The 18,528-nt window shown below is 44.2% G+C and overlaps 1 protein-coding gene and 1 pseudogene across 3 annotated transcripts in view; one reads left to right on the top strand and one right to left on the bottom strand.

The window, feature by feature from the left end:
* SMYD2 (SET and MYND domain containing 2) overlaps positions 1-18,528 on the top strand; it is a 49,589-nt gene that overhangs the window by 2,790 nt on the left and 28,271 nt on the right. For both annotated transcript variants that reach the window (XM_077902128.1, XM_077902129.1), the window contains exon 2: positions 18,299-18,362. In XM_077902128.1, coding sequence (XP_077758254.1) covers positions 18,299-18,362 — 64 coding nt within the window. The remainder of the gene's footprint in view (positions 1-18,298; positions 18,363-18,528) is intronic.
* On the bottom strand, positions 3,075-6,518 carry LOC144316318 (glyceraldehyde-3-phosphate dehydrogenase pseudogene; annotated as a pseudogene). Its single transcript, XR_013382158.1, has 2 exons — positions 6,400-6,518; positions 3,075-4,820 (listed from the first exon to the last, which is right to left on the bottom strand). The product of XR_013382158.1 is annotated as a glyceraldehyde-3-phosphate dehydrogenase pseudogene (transcript).

Here is an 18,528-nt window from a genome sequence, read left to right as displayed (position 1 = left end):
CAATATTGCTTAAGATAAGTGAGCCACTGGAGGGTCTCATTGTCATAGTAATTGTATCTGGGTTTAACTTATTTTGAAGGGAAATAGGTGATTTCTGCAGTAATAAGTTTATTCTATAAATTGAAAAAGCGAAGTTTCTCAGGTCACAGTGGAATGGGAATTCTTATCGTTGACACAATTCAGACAAAAGTTTGTTTCTGGGGATTTTAAATTTGTACACATTTTCTCAGTTTGGATATCTCCCAATATCCTTAGGAGGATATTTATGTTGCCTCAGCTTCTAGAAGGCAACTCCTAAAAATATAAATGTTTTCCAATTGGGAGCTGTCCCTGTCACACCTCTTAGATACATTTTGTGTACACACACACATACACACATGCGCACAAACACACACACTTACTTTTTGGCCATTAGCCACCTTTCTGTGGCAGATACTTCTATGTTATATTTCATACTTAGTACTCAGCATATTTTAACACTTTGTTATTGGCCTCAAAAAAGGAAAAATCTGCTGTAACCCAGCGTTCCATCTGAATATTCATTCTGTGTGCAGTTCCTCAGGTGGGAAGATGTCTCCTCTTGATGTTTTATTTTCTTGGTCGTGGGTCATTTAAAGGCCAGAATATTGCCTTTTTTGTTGGTTCATTCCGAGTATGGGGGAAGAGTACGAAGGCCCGCTTAGCCTCCTTGCAAAAGAGCTGTTAGAACCCAATTTCAGGAAATTTATGTCATGCCTGGCTCAGAGTGGTTTTATTTATTTATTTATTTATTTATTTTTTTCAGAGTGGTTTTAAAAATTAAAATGCTTGCATGAGCAAAACAGTATGGTCGAGATGTCCTGTTTCAGCAGTTGTAAAGATGTCTCACAGATTTACTCTGTAGTACTATCCATCCTGTCTAACCCATTGTTTTACCAGACTGTCAAAGTAATATTTAGTTGATTTTAATTAATATTAAGAGCCATGAACTCTTGGCTCCTAAGAGTCATGAATTGTTTTCTCAAGAAGCCTTAAGGTTCTCCGAAAGAACCCTCGGGCTGACCACCTGAAACTGCCCCTCAGAGCAGGGGAGTCATCCCCAAGGGCTGGTGTGATTCTGTTTATTCCCAGAACATTCTCTGAGAATTGTTGAGTCTCTAAGGGGAAGAATGACTTCAGACGTTCTCAAATTATCTTGCTTTCTGAATGAAAAATTAGACACATGCTCTAACAGTGCTCCTTTTCACAAGTATTTTTTCTTAAAAATGGGCAGTAAGATTACAATGTACAGACAACAGATTTTCTCTAAAAAGTGATATTAAATAAAACAAAATTCAGCTGTCAATACATCAGGTAATGAGATTATATTGTCACTTTCAATATTAGAATATTTCAAGTTTTCATTTATTCAGAGAGGGCAAAGCAGAGACTCTGGTGCCAGATTGACTTGGTTTGAGTTCTGGCTTCCTTCCTTCCTGATGTTTTGTCTTTAAGCAAAATTACTTAATGTCTTTGAACAACTGGGTTCCTTTATGTTTACATTGTTCACATGAATACCTGCCTCCAGAGCTTTGAATTACAAGGCATTAGAAGTCAAGCACTTAGTAAGGCCCTAAACATAGAGTAAGCTGTCACAGTCTGCCTGGCAGTCTGGCTTGTACTAAATGTTACAGAGGGTGATAAAATATTGCAGTGTCAGGGACATTTTTATCATGGTGGGGTTGGGGTCAAGAGTTCATGGCTCTTAATATTAATTAAAATCAACTAAATATTACTTTGACAGTCTGGTAAAACAATGGGTTAGACAGGATGAATAGTACTACAGAGTAAATGGTGGGGTTGGGGGGTAGGTACTAGGAAGGAAATACTGGAAATTGTTGATCAGTAGAGTCATCCTTCAGATGGCACATTTACTCAGAGCTAAAAGCAGCAGTTCTCAGCCCCCAGGTCCCCTAGAATATTGACGGATTTCACTGTTTTTTAAAACCTAATGGAAATGATATAATGAACCTACATAAGTAAACTTTTTTTTTTTTTTTTTTAAAGCTTTTCTGGCTCCAAAGTGCTTAGAAGCATTAATAGTCTTTTGCCTGGAGACTAAGCAAATATTTGAGAAAAGAAATGGAGGCAAACAGAATTTTGTGCACAGCAAGCCTGTCACTGCTCCTGTCTGCTCTTTAATTTTTGCACGATTCAGATGTGGCCAAGAACAGTCCTTTAAGACTTTAGATGTGGCAACGCCATGACACACGTATTTTTCATATGCAGGGAACATAACTCTTGTTACAGCTTATAGGGGTTCTGGGACCAAGCTGTATGGTTGGAAATGATTTGACATGAAAGAGACAGAACAGCAGCAGGATATGCTGAAGTGAAATTCAAACCCTGGTGAGTTAAAACCACCATCTAATACTTTTCCTTCCCAAAAGCAATTGCACAAAATCCTCTCCATCAGAAATATCTGAAGATCCCATAAAATGACATTCCTTAAAATCATGTTGCTCTTTGCAGCTCATAAAGCATTTCCAGATACATTCTTCTTTTGATCCTCCTGAGGATGGCTCTTGTAGAGGGAACTTTACCCCATTGCACGTAGGAAAAAAACTGTCGGAGAGATGAAGTGGTTTCCTTGAATCTCACATATTTTTGGTCAGATGTTTATGGAGTGTGTGCTAAAGGGCCAGTCTCTGTGCCCTTCACGGCCTGAGCCATGTCTTTCTATTCCTGAGTGTGGGTTCCCCTACTTTCCCCTACCCATTTTGGCCTGAAGCTACTGTGTTGTTCACCCCTGGACACTGGGACTCATTTCACTGAACTCTGATTTCTCCTGGAGTGAATGCTATTTTTGTTACCTCTTTTCTTTTGCATCCTCTTCCCCCAGTCGTTAACACAACAAACTACTATTTCTAAAAGTTGAACAAATACATGGATTGAGCTATCTTCAATCTGTATCTTAGGCTATTAGGAAGGAGTTCAGAGATGTCTTCATTACAGTGCCTTGGATTTGCTCAAGAGCTATATATATTTTTTGTATATACCAATTATTATATAATTTTTTAAAAGATTTTATTTATTCATGAGATACAGAGAGAGAGAGAGAGAGAGAGAGAGAGAGAGGGACAGAGACACAGGCAGAGGGAGAAGCAGGCTCCATTCAGAGAGCCCAATGTGGGACTCGATCCCAAGTCTCCAGGATCAGGCCCTGGGCTGAAGGCAGCACTAAACCACTGAGCCACCCGGGCTGCCCCAATTATTACATAATAAAATGTACAAAGAGCACAAGATTTTGGTCCTTTTGTGGGTTTGGAATATTTAAAAATATTGTGCTAGAGCCAAGATGAGTTTTTTACCCAAGTCTTTATACCTACGTGTAAAGAGTTTGTTTCTCTGCCCTCTGCTAGGACAGCATCAGAGTAGAACCTCTTTGCTTTTTCTTCAACATAGTTTTTCTTCAGAACTTTGTGCAAAGTTCAGTTGGCTAGGTTTGGAAGTAAAATTTGTGGTGCAGCTATAATAGGAGGCTCCTGGATGGTATTTCTTTTTTTGGGGGGTGGGGTACAGTATACTTTATTGATGGTACATGACAAAGTAGGGCTCCCCAAGCCCCACCCCTTCCTCGGGGTCTGGGATGTTAATTGGAGGTCAGGAGATTCTCTCGGTGTGTTGGAGGATTAAGTTGCAGCAGGGACTCCCCAGCAGCTGAGGTCCTCTCTCTTCCTCTTGTTCTTGCTGGGGCTGGTGGTCCAGGAGACTCTTACTCCTTGGAGGCCATGTGGACCATGAGGTCCACCGCCCTGTTGCTGTAGCTGAATACATTGTCATACCAGGAAATGAACTTGACGAAGTGGTCATTGATGGCAATGCCAGCCTTGGTGTTGAAGATGGAAGAGTGGGTGTCACTGTTGAAGTCACAGGAGACAACCTGGTCCTCAGTGTAGCCCAGGATGCCCTTGAGGGGGCCCTCCGATGCCTGCTTCACCACCTTTTTGATGTCGTCATATTTGGCAGCTTTATCCAGGTGGCAGGTCAGATCCACAACTGACACGCTGGGGGTGGGGACACGGAAGGCCATGCCAGTGGGCTTCCCGTTCAGCTCAGGGATGACCTTGCCCCCAGCCTTGGCGGTGCCAGTGGAAGCAGGGATGATGTTCTGGGCAGCCCTTCGGCCGTCACACCACAGCTTCCCAGAGGGGCAGTCCACGGTCTTCTGGGTGGCAGCGATGGCATGGACTGTGGTCATGAGGCCCTCCACGATGCCAAAGTGGTCATGGATGACTTTGGCCAGAGGAGCCAAGCAGTTGGTGGTGCAGGAGGCATTGCTGACAATCTTGAGGGAGTTGTCATACTTCTCGTGGTTCACGCCCATCACAAACACAGGGGCATCAGCAGAAGGAGCAGAGATGATGACCCTCTTGGCTCTGCCCTTCAAGTGAGCCCCACTCTTCTCCATGGTGGTGAAGACCCCAGTGGATTCCACAACATACTCAGCACCAGCATCAACCCATTTGATGTTGGTGGGATCTCACTCCTGGAAGTTGGAGACGGACTTCCCGTTGATGACAAGTTTCCTGTTCTCAGCCTTGACTGTGCCACGGAATTTGCTGTGGGTAGAATCATACTGGAACATGTACACAGTGTAGCTGAGGTCAATGAAGGGGTCATTGATGGTGACAGTATCAGCTTTGCCAGAGTTAAAAGCAGCCCTGGTGACCAGGTGCCCAATTTGGCCAAATCCATTCACTCCGACCTTCATCACCTGTCTTGGGGACGTGGCTGGCCCTGCACCAGAAGATGCAGCTGTCTGTCGAACAGGGAGGAGCAGAGAGCCCTGGATGGTATTCCTGTAGGACAAGCAGGTCACTCACTATCAGTCAGAAGGTTCTCTAAGAAGTACTAAGACATATCTTAAATTTCTTTGGAAAAATCCAGGTCTCAAAGCTATAGTTTGGCAGCAGCTGGTGTTCAGGAGAACTCCAAGTTGGTGAGAACTCAGGCAGCAGAGTTGCCTGTTTTAACTTACATGGCAAAGAAGGTTTCTCCTTTATTTTGGGGGGTGTGTGTGTGTTTAAGATTTTATTTTTAAGTAAGCTCTACAGCCAGCATGGGGCTGGAACCCACAGCTCTGAGATCAAGAGTCACACCTTCTACCACCTGAGCCAGCCATGTATGTGCCTCATCTACTTTGTTTTGGTGCTTTTGACTTACCTCTTTTGCCTTAATGTCGCTTTTCTTTTTCTTGTCAGTACAAGGAAAATATGAAATAATTACAATTTTATGCCACTTTGTTTCCCGAGAAGGCAATCAATAATTATAAATGTCCTGTATATTGTTGGAGTCGTTAATAACTAAGGTCACTCCCTATCCCCACACCCACATCCACACTTTTTTTTGGGGGGGGGCCTCAGATGTAGAGTGAGTAACCCTATTTCTCACTTCCAGGCATGCTTCGTCTGCTCCGTGTCAGGCCAGTTGGATTTAGGAGAGTTTCCCCTCTGTGATTGACTCCCCATTCCCATTTCCTGCTCCTCTCACAGACAGCCCCTCTCTGGGTTTATCTCCAAGTCTCTGAATATGTGTGTCACCATCATCACCAGGGAACTAGACCTACGACAGGGCACCATGGTCCTACTTGACCAGATTCAGACTTTGAGCCCTCTTCTGCTCAGCCTGGCAGCTCCTTGGTTTTCTGTAGCTGTCCCAGGGGCGAGGCCCCCCCTGTGCTGGCCCCTTCCCTCCAGAGAGTGTCCAGTTCTGGGACTTAGAGGTTTCTATCCCCTTCCAGGGGACTTACATTGTCAGCCTCACTGTCAGCCGCTCCTTTCCCACCCACATCCCCCACCTCGCATCTTGGGATTCCTAGCACATCTGTGGTAGTTTAGGGGTGCAGTGCTCTGGCAGCGAATTGACTGAAGTCACTGCCTTTTCAGGGATTGAACCCGTGACCTTGGCCTCATTAGCACGGGCGCTCTCACCAGTCCCGGAGCCACGCACCTCACTCTGTGTAACTTCTGCTGACTCTCTTCCTACCACCCTCAGAGGCCTCCTTTTCAATTGCAAAGGCGTTCACACCAGCACAATAGAACAGAAGGAAATCCGATCTCTTCCAGACTTCTCTGAAGGTCAGAATTATGCAATTTAGTGGGAAAATAATACCAAAAAGTCTTGAGGGTTCAGGAAACAACTTCTCTTTCTAGTCCCCGCGTTCGCTGCAAAATCCAGCTGTGTCTCAGAGTCTTCTTCAGTCAAAAGTTTAAAAATAGCACAGAGCTCGTTGTGCCAGTTCATTAACATAAAATCTGGGGACTCTTGTTCACTAAGCGGACGGTTTCAGATGACTTAGTAGAAACATCGCGTGCCCGTTATTAAAATAGATTCGGTTCACTTTCATGGGAAGGGGGTCTAGAATTTGGACACGCTTACCTTTGGTGAGGTGATGGTCCCCGGAATCCCAAACGAGTGCTTGCTATGATAGCTGACACTGGTGCGCATCAGCAAGTGCACTGTGATTCCCCAGGGTGTCAGCGCCCAGGTGAGTGTGTGCCCCCCCCTCCCCCGCCCCCGCAGAGAAGTGGGGAAATCAAGGCAACTCAGCAGAGAAGCGAATTTCACACCAGGAAATAGGCGTATCCTGGGGGAGGGAGGTAGAGAGAAAATCTGGCTGACCATCATGATACGGGGTTTCAGGGAAGCCAAATACAAATCTCAAGGATTTTGTATCCTGGCACTCGAAAGGAATTATATTGCAATTTGTAGCAAAAGAAAAAGACCTTGGACAGAAGGAGCCCTTTCTCTCTAATCTCTGAGTACCAGGAAAGACCCTTCAGGGATGCAGGTCCTGGGCTCACACTTTGTTGACTTCCCTCACCGCGGTGATGTTTATATAGGAAACACTTGCCTGTGCGCCACCTGAAAAAGCTCTCATCCCTCGGTTGCACAAATCTGTTCACAGCGATAGCCTCCCATGGCCTTCAAACCTCAACAGTAAGAGACATTTAATTATGAGCAGATGGTAAACTCCTTGAGATCAGGGATTCTATTTTTAATGTATTCAACAAATATTTATATCTACAGAGCACTCGCTGGGTTCTAAGTCCCTGGGGAACAACTGTGAAGAAAAAGGAACAAAAGTCCCTACCACCATGGAGCTTATATTCTAGGCAGGGTTTTTTCATCTTTATTTTAGCCACGGTGCCTTGAACTTTGTGAGGTTTCGGCAGATATTTTTGTTGTTGTTGTTGAGGGCAGTAAGGTCTGGGGGTTGAGTATTTTCTTCTTCTTTCTTTTATTTAGTTGAAACCTGAAAATCCATGTATGTCACAAAGACAGTTCAGCTAACCACGCACCCTAGTTCCTGACTTCTGCAGACCAAGGGCGAGCTTTGATCAAATACTGAGGTCTAATGAAATTGTAACAGCCTCACATTGTGTTTCAAGAGCTTTGGGTAGGCTTTTTTTTTTTTTTTTTTTTTTAAGATTTTATTTATTTATTCATGAGAGACACAGAGAGAGGCAGACATAGGCAGAGGGAGAAGCAGGCTCTCCATGGGGAGCCTGATGCAGGACTGGATCCCAGGACCCCAGGATCATGACCTGAGCCAAAGGCAGACGCTCAGCCACTCAGCCACCCAGGTGCCCGTTTTGGAAGTTAATGAAAGGTAGTCTACTTACAACACCTGAGTAAATATTTCTAAATATCACTTGAAGGAAAACTTTAAGGTTTTTTTTTTTTTACCTTAAAAACTTGCAGGTTCTCAAATTTAGAATTTAGAAACAATCTCCTTATTTCCCTTAATATTTAATTCATTTCCACACACATTCAGGCCTTTCAAAACACCCAATTACTAAGTATTTTCTAGACTCAGAGCAGGATAAGAAGCTCACCTCCACCTTCTCTTTCTATGTATCTTCAGAGAATGGCCCTGATGGAACTCCACTGTAGAGTCAAGGCTGCCTGCTGGGGAGCCCCCAGGGCTAGGCACCAGGAGTGATGTTTGAGGCCTGCTTGCTCTGCAGGGTTAGTTTCACTCCTGCAATCTCACACACACACATACACACACGAGCACATGCAAACACACGTGTCATGCTGAGTCTCCCCTGCTGTCCCTCTTTGCCTGGCTAACTCTCCGGGTGGAGGTCTGTCCTGCCCTGGTTTCTGCAGGCTGGAGGAGCTCCTTTGTCTTTGCTCCCATAGCACCGTGTAAAAATACTTCCTTGGGTGCACTTGGTCCAGAGTACAGGAATCTCATTCATCTGTGTCACCCCAGCTCTTAGCCTGAGACCTATCTCTCGGTTACCTTAGTAAATAATCATTAAATGAATAGTCTCATTTCTGCAGCTTATTTTACTAGTGGTTCTTTGGACAGGTCCCTTCACCTATCTACATACTCTGCCCATTCTTAGAAATGAATCCATATAAATACTCACAGAACCCTTCACTGAGCCATGTTTTCTTCAGGACAAAATCTTGAGTGTTCCAGTCCTCCATACCAAGTCCTTCCCAAACTAACCAGCATCATCCCACCCTGCTCTCTCACACCCTAAACACAACCTGGGTGGTCTTTCCAGTATCCCATGAAGGTGCTGGGTCAGTCTTCATTCATCCTTTTGCCCATTTGTAATCATGAGTGCTTTTCTCTGCATTATTCCCTTCCCTCTCTTGTGCCTCCCTACGTCTGTTCATTCTCCAGGGAGATCCAGCTCAAACTGCATCTTTTTTTATGAAGCTCCTCTTATATACTTCAGCCCACAAATCTCTTCATTTTATTTCATTACTATTTTATATTTATTTTACAGTTAGTTTACTGTTTACATTTTTTGAGCACTCTTGCTATTCCAGGCACTGTGTTCTAACCCTGGGGATTCAAAGATGAGTAAAACAGCTTTCTCTGTAAGTTGTCTAAACTTCTGTGTCCCTAAAGAGTTCAGTCCTAGGAGTAGCTTCCTGCTCTCAATTCTGTGTCATTCAGGCCATTTGAATGCTGAATCTTTCCCTGATATTTATATTTATCACCGTTTGCATGAAGGTAAGGGCTCATGTCCCCAAATAGCTCAACTTTTATAAAAATATAATTCCTCCAGAGCCTGGTATCATATTTTATACAAAGAAAAATAATACTTTTTGAATATAACTTACTTGGCTAAGGTAGATTAACATATTTTTTTCCTGCTTCATGTATAAAGTTTTATTGTACAAAAAATGGTCTTTGGGATCCCTGGGTGGCGCAGCGGTTTGGCGCCTGCCTTTGGCCCAGGGCGTGATCCTGGAGACCCGGGATCGAATCCCACGTCGGGCTCCCGGTGCATGGAGCCTGCTTCTCCCTCTGCCTGTGTCTCTGCCTCTCTCACTGTGTGCCTATCATATAAAAAAAAAAATGGTCTTTGTAATTCAAAAATACAAATGGAATCAATAAGGATTGAAAGAAAAATATCTTTTTTTTTTTTTTTTTAGAAAAATGTCTTAAATCTGTTGAAACAGTAGCTGATAATGAGTTCTCAAGGTATAGTCCACAATGGAGTCATTCACCTCAACAAACTGGCATTTCAATTTTTTTATTGTCTATAGGAAGATAAAACCAAAGGCATGAGAGAAGGTCACCTGTTAAAATTCTTCTGTAAGCAGTTTTAAAAGGTGCATTTTCTCATAAGCAGGATTCAGAGCAGGTCACCTGTTTGTTGGACAAGGTGTTCATTCTCCTGTTTGGCTGCAGAGGGCCTGACCTCTGTTCTGGAACTGACATTTAGCAATAGGTTCTGAAGGTATTTGTACATGTTTCTTTCTTACTCTGTGGCCAGAGTGTTGACGTGAGCAGTATTGTTAGGAACAGCTTAAGTTTTTAAATAGCTACATCTCTATGGCTTCGGTTTTGTCCCTTTCCTTGATATTTCCTCACCTGGGTGTTGCAGAAGTTAGGTCATCAGGGAATCCAATGTTATTGGAATTCATTACAAAGAACTAACAATAGCATCTGTCATTTATTGAACCGCTGGAGGAAACGGTGGATGTTATTTATCGTCAGTTCCTTTATGAGAGAGCAAATGAAAAAGAAAGGCGTTAGTCCTTTCCTTCCTTTTGATTTCCCAGTCAGTGGGCGTCAGAGAAGTACAAGTATAAAGTAGCAAGAAAGTGTCATTCGGATCTCACACAGAAGTTAAGATAGAAAACATTTCCAAATGAAAGTGCTGAGTTTTGAAAGTACATACATGCCTTCTTTGAGCAGGTTGAACTGTTGGGGATTTTACAGGGCCTGCAAGGTGAGGTTGGCACGGAGGCATCATCCAGCGGCTGCAGAGAGCAATTTCATGTTCTCTGTTCCTTCGGCTGAATATTTCTCTCCTCTGTCCATAAGCTTCATAATTTTTTTTTCTTTCTAAGACAAAGGCAGGGCAGCCCGGGTGGCTCAGCGGTTTAGCGCCGCCTTCAGCCCAGGGCCTGATCCTGGAGACCCGGGATCGAGTCCCACGTTGGGCTCCCTGCATGGGGCCTGCTTCTCCCTCTGCCTCTGCCTCTGTCTCTCTCTCTCTCTCTCCCCCTGTGTCTCAAATAAATAAATAAATAAATAAATAAATAAATAAATAAATCTTTAAAGAATATAATTTATAAGACAAAGGCAGATTTCATCTCCACGAGAGCCTGCATTTACAGCAGATCCTAAATCAGTGTCATTTTTTTTTTTTTCATTGCCTGGGCTGACTTTTAGTGAATCAGGGATGCGTGGAGTCATGTTTACAAGGTTTTGTTGGCTTTATTGAGGAATCATTGACAAGTACAGTTGTATATATTTAAAGTATACAACATGACCATCTGATATACCTTGTGGAGTGATTCCTAAGGTCAGGATAATTAACCCATCACCTCCCCTACTTACTTGTGTGTGTGGTGAGAACGCTTGAGATCTGCTCGCGGCAAGGTTCAAGTACACGGTACCGTACTATGAGACAGTCACTGGAGAGCCCCAGAACTTAGAGCTGAACATTTCTGCCCTTTGACCTACATCACCCCCTCATGCCCTGTGACATTTTATAGCAGGGCCAACCATTTATTGGCCTGACCACCAAGCCCCGTGTCCTCCTTGTAAATCGTGGCTCCTATTCCAACAGTTGGGAAAACCTATTAGTTGCCACCTTACTGCCCTAAATATCTCCCGTTTCCCCAAGAGGCCCCAGGCTCTAACTTTTAACAAGCCTCAGAACAAAGCCCGGTGCGAAGGGGAAGGTTCAGCAGGGCTCTGGGAAGAAGCCCCCCGCTGCACGTGGGTCCGTTTCACGGTTACATTGTGGATTAAAGTGATGTGCGGAGCATTTTTCACTATTACACACAAAAAACCCCATAGCCTTAGTATTATCCTTGTCCCCTGACCAGGGTTATAATAGGGTTCTGCTACAGTTCCTCCAATTTTTATTTCTCTCAAATAAAAATTTGCTAGTGTAACCACTCTCTCTGGGTGGGAGGCTAACTTTGTTTCTGATTGTCTTATTTCAACCCACGGTGAAGTTACATTGCGCCGCTGGGCTTTTTTCCTTTTCTCTTTTTCATTTGGCTGGGGCTGCCTCTGTTCAACAGAGCATACTTGTCACTTCTTCTGTCACCGTTAGTTAAAAGTAATTGTTATTGCAAACCCCCTCCATTGCCAGTATCCCTTTCTTTCATGGTGAAACCCACTAAGCATTCATTTCAGTAGCAGAAAGTGGGGGAGCTTATAGGATCAAATGCTTTTCATCCAGACCCACAGCACCTGCGGCAAGGCATTAACTAGCCGGAGTTGTTAATTACATCTCCGACTTGTTGATCTTCATGGCTTCCGAATTTGAAAAGCAAGAAAATTAATCACTGCGTGTGTCTCCTCCGGTAGAAAATGACGGGAGCGTGTCTTCTACTTGCTGCTCCAGTCGCTGATAATCAAATAGTTGCACCTTTCTGTAACATTTCTCTCCTCCCTTTGTGGCTGGAATTGTTCCTTAAGTTCAAAGAGCCCTTCCATTCACAGCGGGGTAGATATTTGCTCATAAAACAAAGACTTTAGAAGCATAAATCTGCAAATGGGAGCTTGAATGAGATGGTACTCATACAGTGGTTAGTTCAGGAGTTGATACCACTTTAAAAAAAAAAAAGAAAGAAAACAAAAACAAGAGTGGAGGCTAATGAAAAGCCTGACAGGAGCACACCTGGCTTGTATTTTCTCATTTAATTTTCGTAACCAACCTATGAGGTAGGAATCGTGTCTTTACGGTGGAGGAAAAGGCTTAATGCTTTTGCCTAGGATCACAGCACTGCAGGCACCAGGAGGAGGCAAGGATTTGAGCTAGAGAGGCGGGGAAGTAACTCCTCATATTCACCCTAGATTGTGAAGCAGGAATCAGGAGGAGGTGGGAGAAATAAAAAGCCTCAGCTTTCTTCTTTGTCAAAACTTGTACCTGGCTCCTGAAACACTTTCTTGTCATTGTTAGAAAATACAGTGTCAGCCACTTTATTCTCTCCTTAACATCCATCATCAAGATAGCTCAATAACCTCATACATCCAGAGTGTGCCATTCATTCTTAAGATGAGTTACCTTGCAAACAATCTGCATTGCAGAGTTTTTCAACAGTAGTCAGCAAATTCTGCACCCCAAGCAACACTCCACCCGAAAGGATTGCCATAGGCCGAGGCTGGTGGTTCTGCCTTCTGCAAGCTCGTTAGAATCTCCTGGGGAGTCTTCGAAAAATCCCAGCACAGACCAATTGAATGGGAGCTGCTGGGTCCTTCCCCAGGCCCAGATGGGCATGAGCTGCTGAGGTGGAGACCCTGTGAGAAGTTAGGAGCAATTCACCCTTCACTGTCTTGAGTTCCATTCCTTTTGGGTTATTTCAGTTTATTGCTTCCAGTGACCTTCATTAGTCTTTCTCTGAGAGGAGTTTTGTTTTCTTCTTTTTGCAGTCTTTTCCCCAAACCTCCTGGACAATTCAGATCAGATTACATTGCAAATGAAAGGTTTATTATGGCTGTGTCTTCTGTAGGAACAGAGTTTATTCCAAACACCTTGTATGTTCCTACGGTGAAAATAGATATCCCATATGAAGTTTCTCTCTGGCTGAATGTCTCAGTCAGCAATAGTCAAACACTCAGAAAATCTCTCTCTGTGTCCTCCTTACTCACCCAAGCACCCCCCCCCCCCCCCCGCTCTCTCTCTTTCACTCACACACACACAATGTAGGTACCAGCTCAGCAAATTTTAGTTTGAGTTGCAACCATTAGGCTTACAGAGAGTTTAACATCTCTCTCTAGCTATGGAAGAAACTGAGGCAGGTATCTGGATAGTGGAAACAGCTCCTATCCTGCCACTGCCCCACCTCCTCTAACGTTGTTCATACCAGAGTAGACCAGAGTAGATTTGTATGCTCTTCACTACCAGTACCTGGTTTAGGTGTTCTCCCTCTCTGCTCTGAAGGCAACCTGGCTCAGGAAGATGTATGTTACGAACACATATGACCAGGCAGTTGCCCAAATGAGCGTACACTCCGGAAAATCTGCCCCAGAGCCAGGCAGAGCTTTTAGGTAGTTTGTGAGAGCTATAATATTCTATCACCCAGTTCCCAGTGGACATGATCCAGCTTGCACTCGCCCAGTATCTGCCTGAGGAGCACGTAGATGTATTATGCCGAATGACAGGGAAGACCTTTCTTTGCACCGACCAAGTACACACTCCTTATTTCATTACCGTGCATTTTAAGTGAAACCAATTACTTTGTCACACAGTTGGTTGAGAAACCCTCTTTGTGGGGGCGCTCCCTCCCAAAACCTCGTTTTGAAGAATGATGCTGGGTTCTCCCCAGTATTTCTTTGGAACAAAGTGGCATAAATGGGCTGTCCTTGGAACTGTATCAACAGACCAGAGTCAAGAGCACCTTTACTTATGTTTTGTTATTACTATTAGATTATCCAAACACGTAGATGATTTCTGCTCTATGTGGTATACCCTCCTGAATAACTGTCACAATAACATAAGGAAGGACGTTCTTGCATGATAAAGATGAAATTTGTACATCACGACATGTGAATTACGATTCTGCTACCTACTTGCTGAATGCCCATGTTGGGTTAGCTATTTCACCTTTGGACCCTCATTATCTTGAAAAATAGGAATAATGTCTTTTTTCTTTAAGATTTTATTTATTCATGAGAGACACACACAGAGAGAGAGGCAGAGACCCAGGCAGAGGGAGAAGTAGGCTCCATGCAGGGAGCCAGATGTGGGACTCAATCCCGGGTTTCCAGGATCATGCCCTGGGCTGAAGGCGGCACTAAACTGCTGAGCCACCCAGGCTGCCCCTAATGTCTTTTTTCATAGACCTACTAAGATCAGTTTTTATATTTTTGGTCTTTTTTTTTTTTAAAGATTTTATTTATTTATTCATGAGAGACACAGAGAGAGAGAGAGAGAGAGAGGCAGAGACACAGGCAGAAGGAGAAGCAGGCTCCATGCCCAGAGCCCGATGTGGGACTTGATCCCAGGACTCTAGGATCATGCCCTGGGCCGAAGACAGGCGCTAAACCCCTGAGCCACCCAAGGATCCCCAAGCATATATTTTTGGTCTTAAGGATTCCTCTATACTCCTAAAAATTGAGAACTCCAAAGAGCTTTTGTTCATATGGGCTATGTTTATCAATATTTACCATATTTGAAATTAAAATTATAAAGTACTTAATTTAAAATGGCAACAGCTATCGCTGCCAGCATAATGTATTTGTATGAGAACTATTTTACAGAAAAAAAAGAATTAGTGAGAATAGTTGTGATGTTCCACAGTTTTACAAATCTCTTTAATGTTTGGATTTCCAGAGCACAGCTGGATTCTCAAGTACGCTTCTGAATTCCGTCTGTGGTGTTATGTAGTTTTGGTTGAAATATGTGGAGAAAATCCAGCCTCAAGTAGATCGGTAATCAGAAAGAGAGGCATATTTTAATGGCCTTCTCAGTTCATTGTGAATATATTTTGATTTAGCACTAAAACATGGTTAAAGTGAATTTGTCTTGAAGAGTAGACAATGTGCAATCTGAAGCCCTATCAGTGAGCTTAAAAGGACTCTGTTACGTTGAAGTGCCTTGGTCTGTCTTGCACTTTGAATGACTTTCTTAGCCATGCGTGATTTTTTAAATATACACGTGTCATTTGAAAAACATTGGTTTACTGGATTATCTAGAAATTGTCCAAGTTGCTGTATTTCATCAAACCATATAAATATAAGCCCCACAATTGTTAATATCCCTGCCAATCTCATCAGCTGAGAAATTGTAAAGCTCAAGGGAGCACACACATGATGGCTCTCTCTTTTCCCTGAGAGACCATCATGCCTCAGGATGCAGAAGAAACACTTGATGCATTCTTCCCATTTTATCACAGCGTGTCAAGAGAGACGTACCCAAGGGTCAAGAGTTAACACAATTACTATTTGTTACTGCTTCATCAGGGACATTCTCAAGTAAAACTGGCCTTTACCCCATTTGCTCAGAGCCTGTGGAAGTCAAGAATACAGGGACACGTACCTCAATTTCTATCAAGGCTCTAGAAGTTTTACCCTCCAGGCTTCCTTACACCTTACACCTGCTGCAGTGCCAATGTCAAGATAGTGGTGTTATTTTGGAAATAGCTTTGACCCCACTGACTGCCTGAAAGAGTCCCTGGGATCCCAGAAGTCTACAGACCACAATTTGAGAACCACGGGACTCTAGAAATTACACAACAAATTGCCAACACCTAAAAGGTAGCCTCTTCTTTCTGTCTCTTGTTTGTGGCTTGTGGACTTGGTGACTGGTAGGGTGAATGAGGCCTTTCATGAAATCCCACTAGAGTTCTTCCTCAGCTCTCGAGAGCCCAATTTTGCTTTTTCTCTCCCTTGGGATGTTACCATGAGGCTAAAAATAAGCTGTGGTTTCGTATTAACTTTACTGCTTGCCTCTGTGCAGGATGGGCCACCTAAGGCTTGCTTTTTGGTATGGTCTAGAGCTAATAAAGATATTTTTGTGATAGTTTTCTCATCTTTTGTATCTCATCTTAACTCTAGTTTCAGAGGCCGTTCGGTATCCGAGGATGGGCTCTAAGTGGCTCAGAGCCCTTGAAATTGCACAAAATTTTCTGTTGCTTTGGGTGGTTGGGGAGAAGGTGGGTTGTTGGGAGAATTAATAGCTTCAATCAAATTCTCAAAGAGCTTCTGTGACCTCTCCCCCTGCAAAAACAAACCTCAATGAAGGGCTGCTTCAGGACATTTTCATGAGGCGGCCTCTACCCACCCATTATCTATTTCCAAACGTACTTGTTTTTGGAAAGAACCTTCAAAGTCCCCTCTCTGGCTTTGCCCATCTTTACTTTCCATCCCCTGGGCATTCCTTCAGGGTCCACATCACTTAGCACTTGCTTACAAGTCACTTCACAGTTGTTTCCTGAGCGGCCTCTTCCGTCCTTTCTCCCTCAGTGTAAAATGCAGCAGGGCCGGGACCATCCATCTCATTTCTCTTTTATTGCAAAATGCAAAGTCAGAGTCAGGATCCCTTCAGGCAGACCTTGGGGCGGGAATGGAAGGGGGTTACTTTAGGCCAGAGAATACACTCCGCTAAATCAGTGAGCTCCTTTTTAAACTATTGAGATGTGCAAACTAGGGATTTTTATTTATGCCTCAGCCGCAAGATGTGTTTTTCTCCCACACATTCTCCAGTCTGCTTCTTGGAATCCGAGCGCTGTCATGAAAGCTGCAAGGCAGTCTGTTTAGCTCCAACAGGAGCATTTCTGGAACAGTCTCAATTCCGTGGGAGTAGTGTGGTGACTGCCGCTCGCCGACAAGGAGCAGAGGAGGACTCTGCAGCGTGATTATATGTATATTCTGGAATATCAGCTCCCAGGGGTGCATCGCAGTGGGTGGGTGGGTGGGGGGGCCTCCAGCGCAGCGCAGCGCCCTGGCAGGAGCAGAGCGCCCCTCGTGGCGAGCCGTCGGCATTGCCGCAGGTGGAAGGCCGGCTTCAGTGGCTAGGGGCCTAAGATAGTGCTCTGATTTAACCTTGGGGTTATTCCCCGCCTCAAACACATTTTTTAAGGGTTCTGTCTTGTGGGGTTTTAATTCAGTGGCTTCACAATTTTTAAAAGAACTTTGGCTTATTTAACACAACGCACTGGCTCCTGATGGTTGGGAAACAGCAAAATCCCTGACCTCTATGGGAAGCAGGGAAGTAATATGGCAATGGAAGGGGGTATTGAAGTCATTACAAAGAGGCAGAAGGGGGCAGCCAGGGGGGCTGCTCAGCAGGGTGGCTTAGCAGTTTAGTACCTTCCCCCCAGGGCTTGGTCCTGGAGACCCGGAATCGAGTCCCATGTCGGGCTCCCTGTGTGGAGCCTGCTCCTCCCTCTGCCTCTCTCTCTCTCTCTCTCCCCCTCATGAACAAATAAATAAAATCTTAAAAAAAAAAAAAAAGAGGCAGAAGGATCACTCAGTACAGTACATCAACAAGGTGGTGTAGACACTGGTCGCATCCAGTAATATTTTATCCAAGATTATGTCACTCCTTGCTGGGTTGCAATATATATATATATATATCATAAATATATATATATATATATATTTTTTTTTTTTTTGAATGGAGGGAGGGGCAGAGGGAGAGGATGAGAGAAAATCTCAAGGAGACTCCACGCTAAGTGCAGAGCTCAACGCCTGGCTCGATCTCCCTACCCTGAGATGAAACCAAGAGTCAGATGGTACCCCCCAGGTTGCATTATTTTTAAACTTCACTTTCTGGGCAGCATTGGAATTACTGACAGACGCCGTTCCATCTTCTGCCGTACTTGCATCTTTAAGTGGTACAGGTTGTCATTCACACTGTACCCCCGCCCCCGCCCCGTGCGGGTGCCCTCCAGTCCTCTCTATGAGTTCAAACCTCCAAGATGGTTTTATTTATTTCTGACCTTCTTTAGCAGATGAGAAAAAAATCAGGACCTAAAAGCCTTTGACTTGCCCCAAACTACTGAGTACTAGCACAGGTGATGTCGAAGCCCTGGTGTCCCAGGCCAGGCTCATGAGCCAAAGAGCACACCGCTCAGCAGTTTAGAAGGTGCCCTTCACACTGTCAGGGGCGGTAAACGTTGGTGCATGTACTGTTTGACTAACTTACTCCTACTCAAGGGCTGAATCTGGTCAAAATTCTCCTTTGGGAAAAATGCCACTTTAGCAGTGGGAGAGTAAGGTAAGGTGAATCCTGGCTCTGCTTTCCGACCAGATGGCTTTCATTATTGCATGATAAAATATGCAGCTTCACATTTCTGTGCCTCTCGCCACTACAGTGCCCTTTCTGTTTTTAAGGAAAGAAGGATTGTCCAAATGTGGAAGATGCAAGCAGGCATTTTACTGCAATGTGGAGTGTCAGGTAGGTTCTGGGCCAACTGGTAGGGAGGGCCTTGTTTCCTAAGAAGATTGGGACCCTACTCTCCTTCCTTTCCTTGTCACAGCATCCCCAGCACACTTTTGCAGCCAGAGCTGGGAAGCTTAGTTTGGGTCTAGGATGTTCCTGGATATCCCTGAGGGCTGGCCCA

The sequence above is a fragment of the Canis aureus genome, chromosome 6 (genome assembly GCF_053574225.1).
Source record: "Canis aureus isolate CA01 chromosome 6, VMU_Caureus_v.1.0, whole genome shotgun sequence".
NCBI lineage: Eukaryota > Metazoa > Chordata > Mammalia > Carnivora > Canidae > Canis > Canis aureus.
This window is presented reverse-complemented; position numbering and strand designations above follow the sequence as displayed.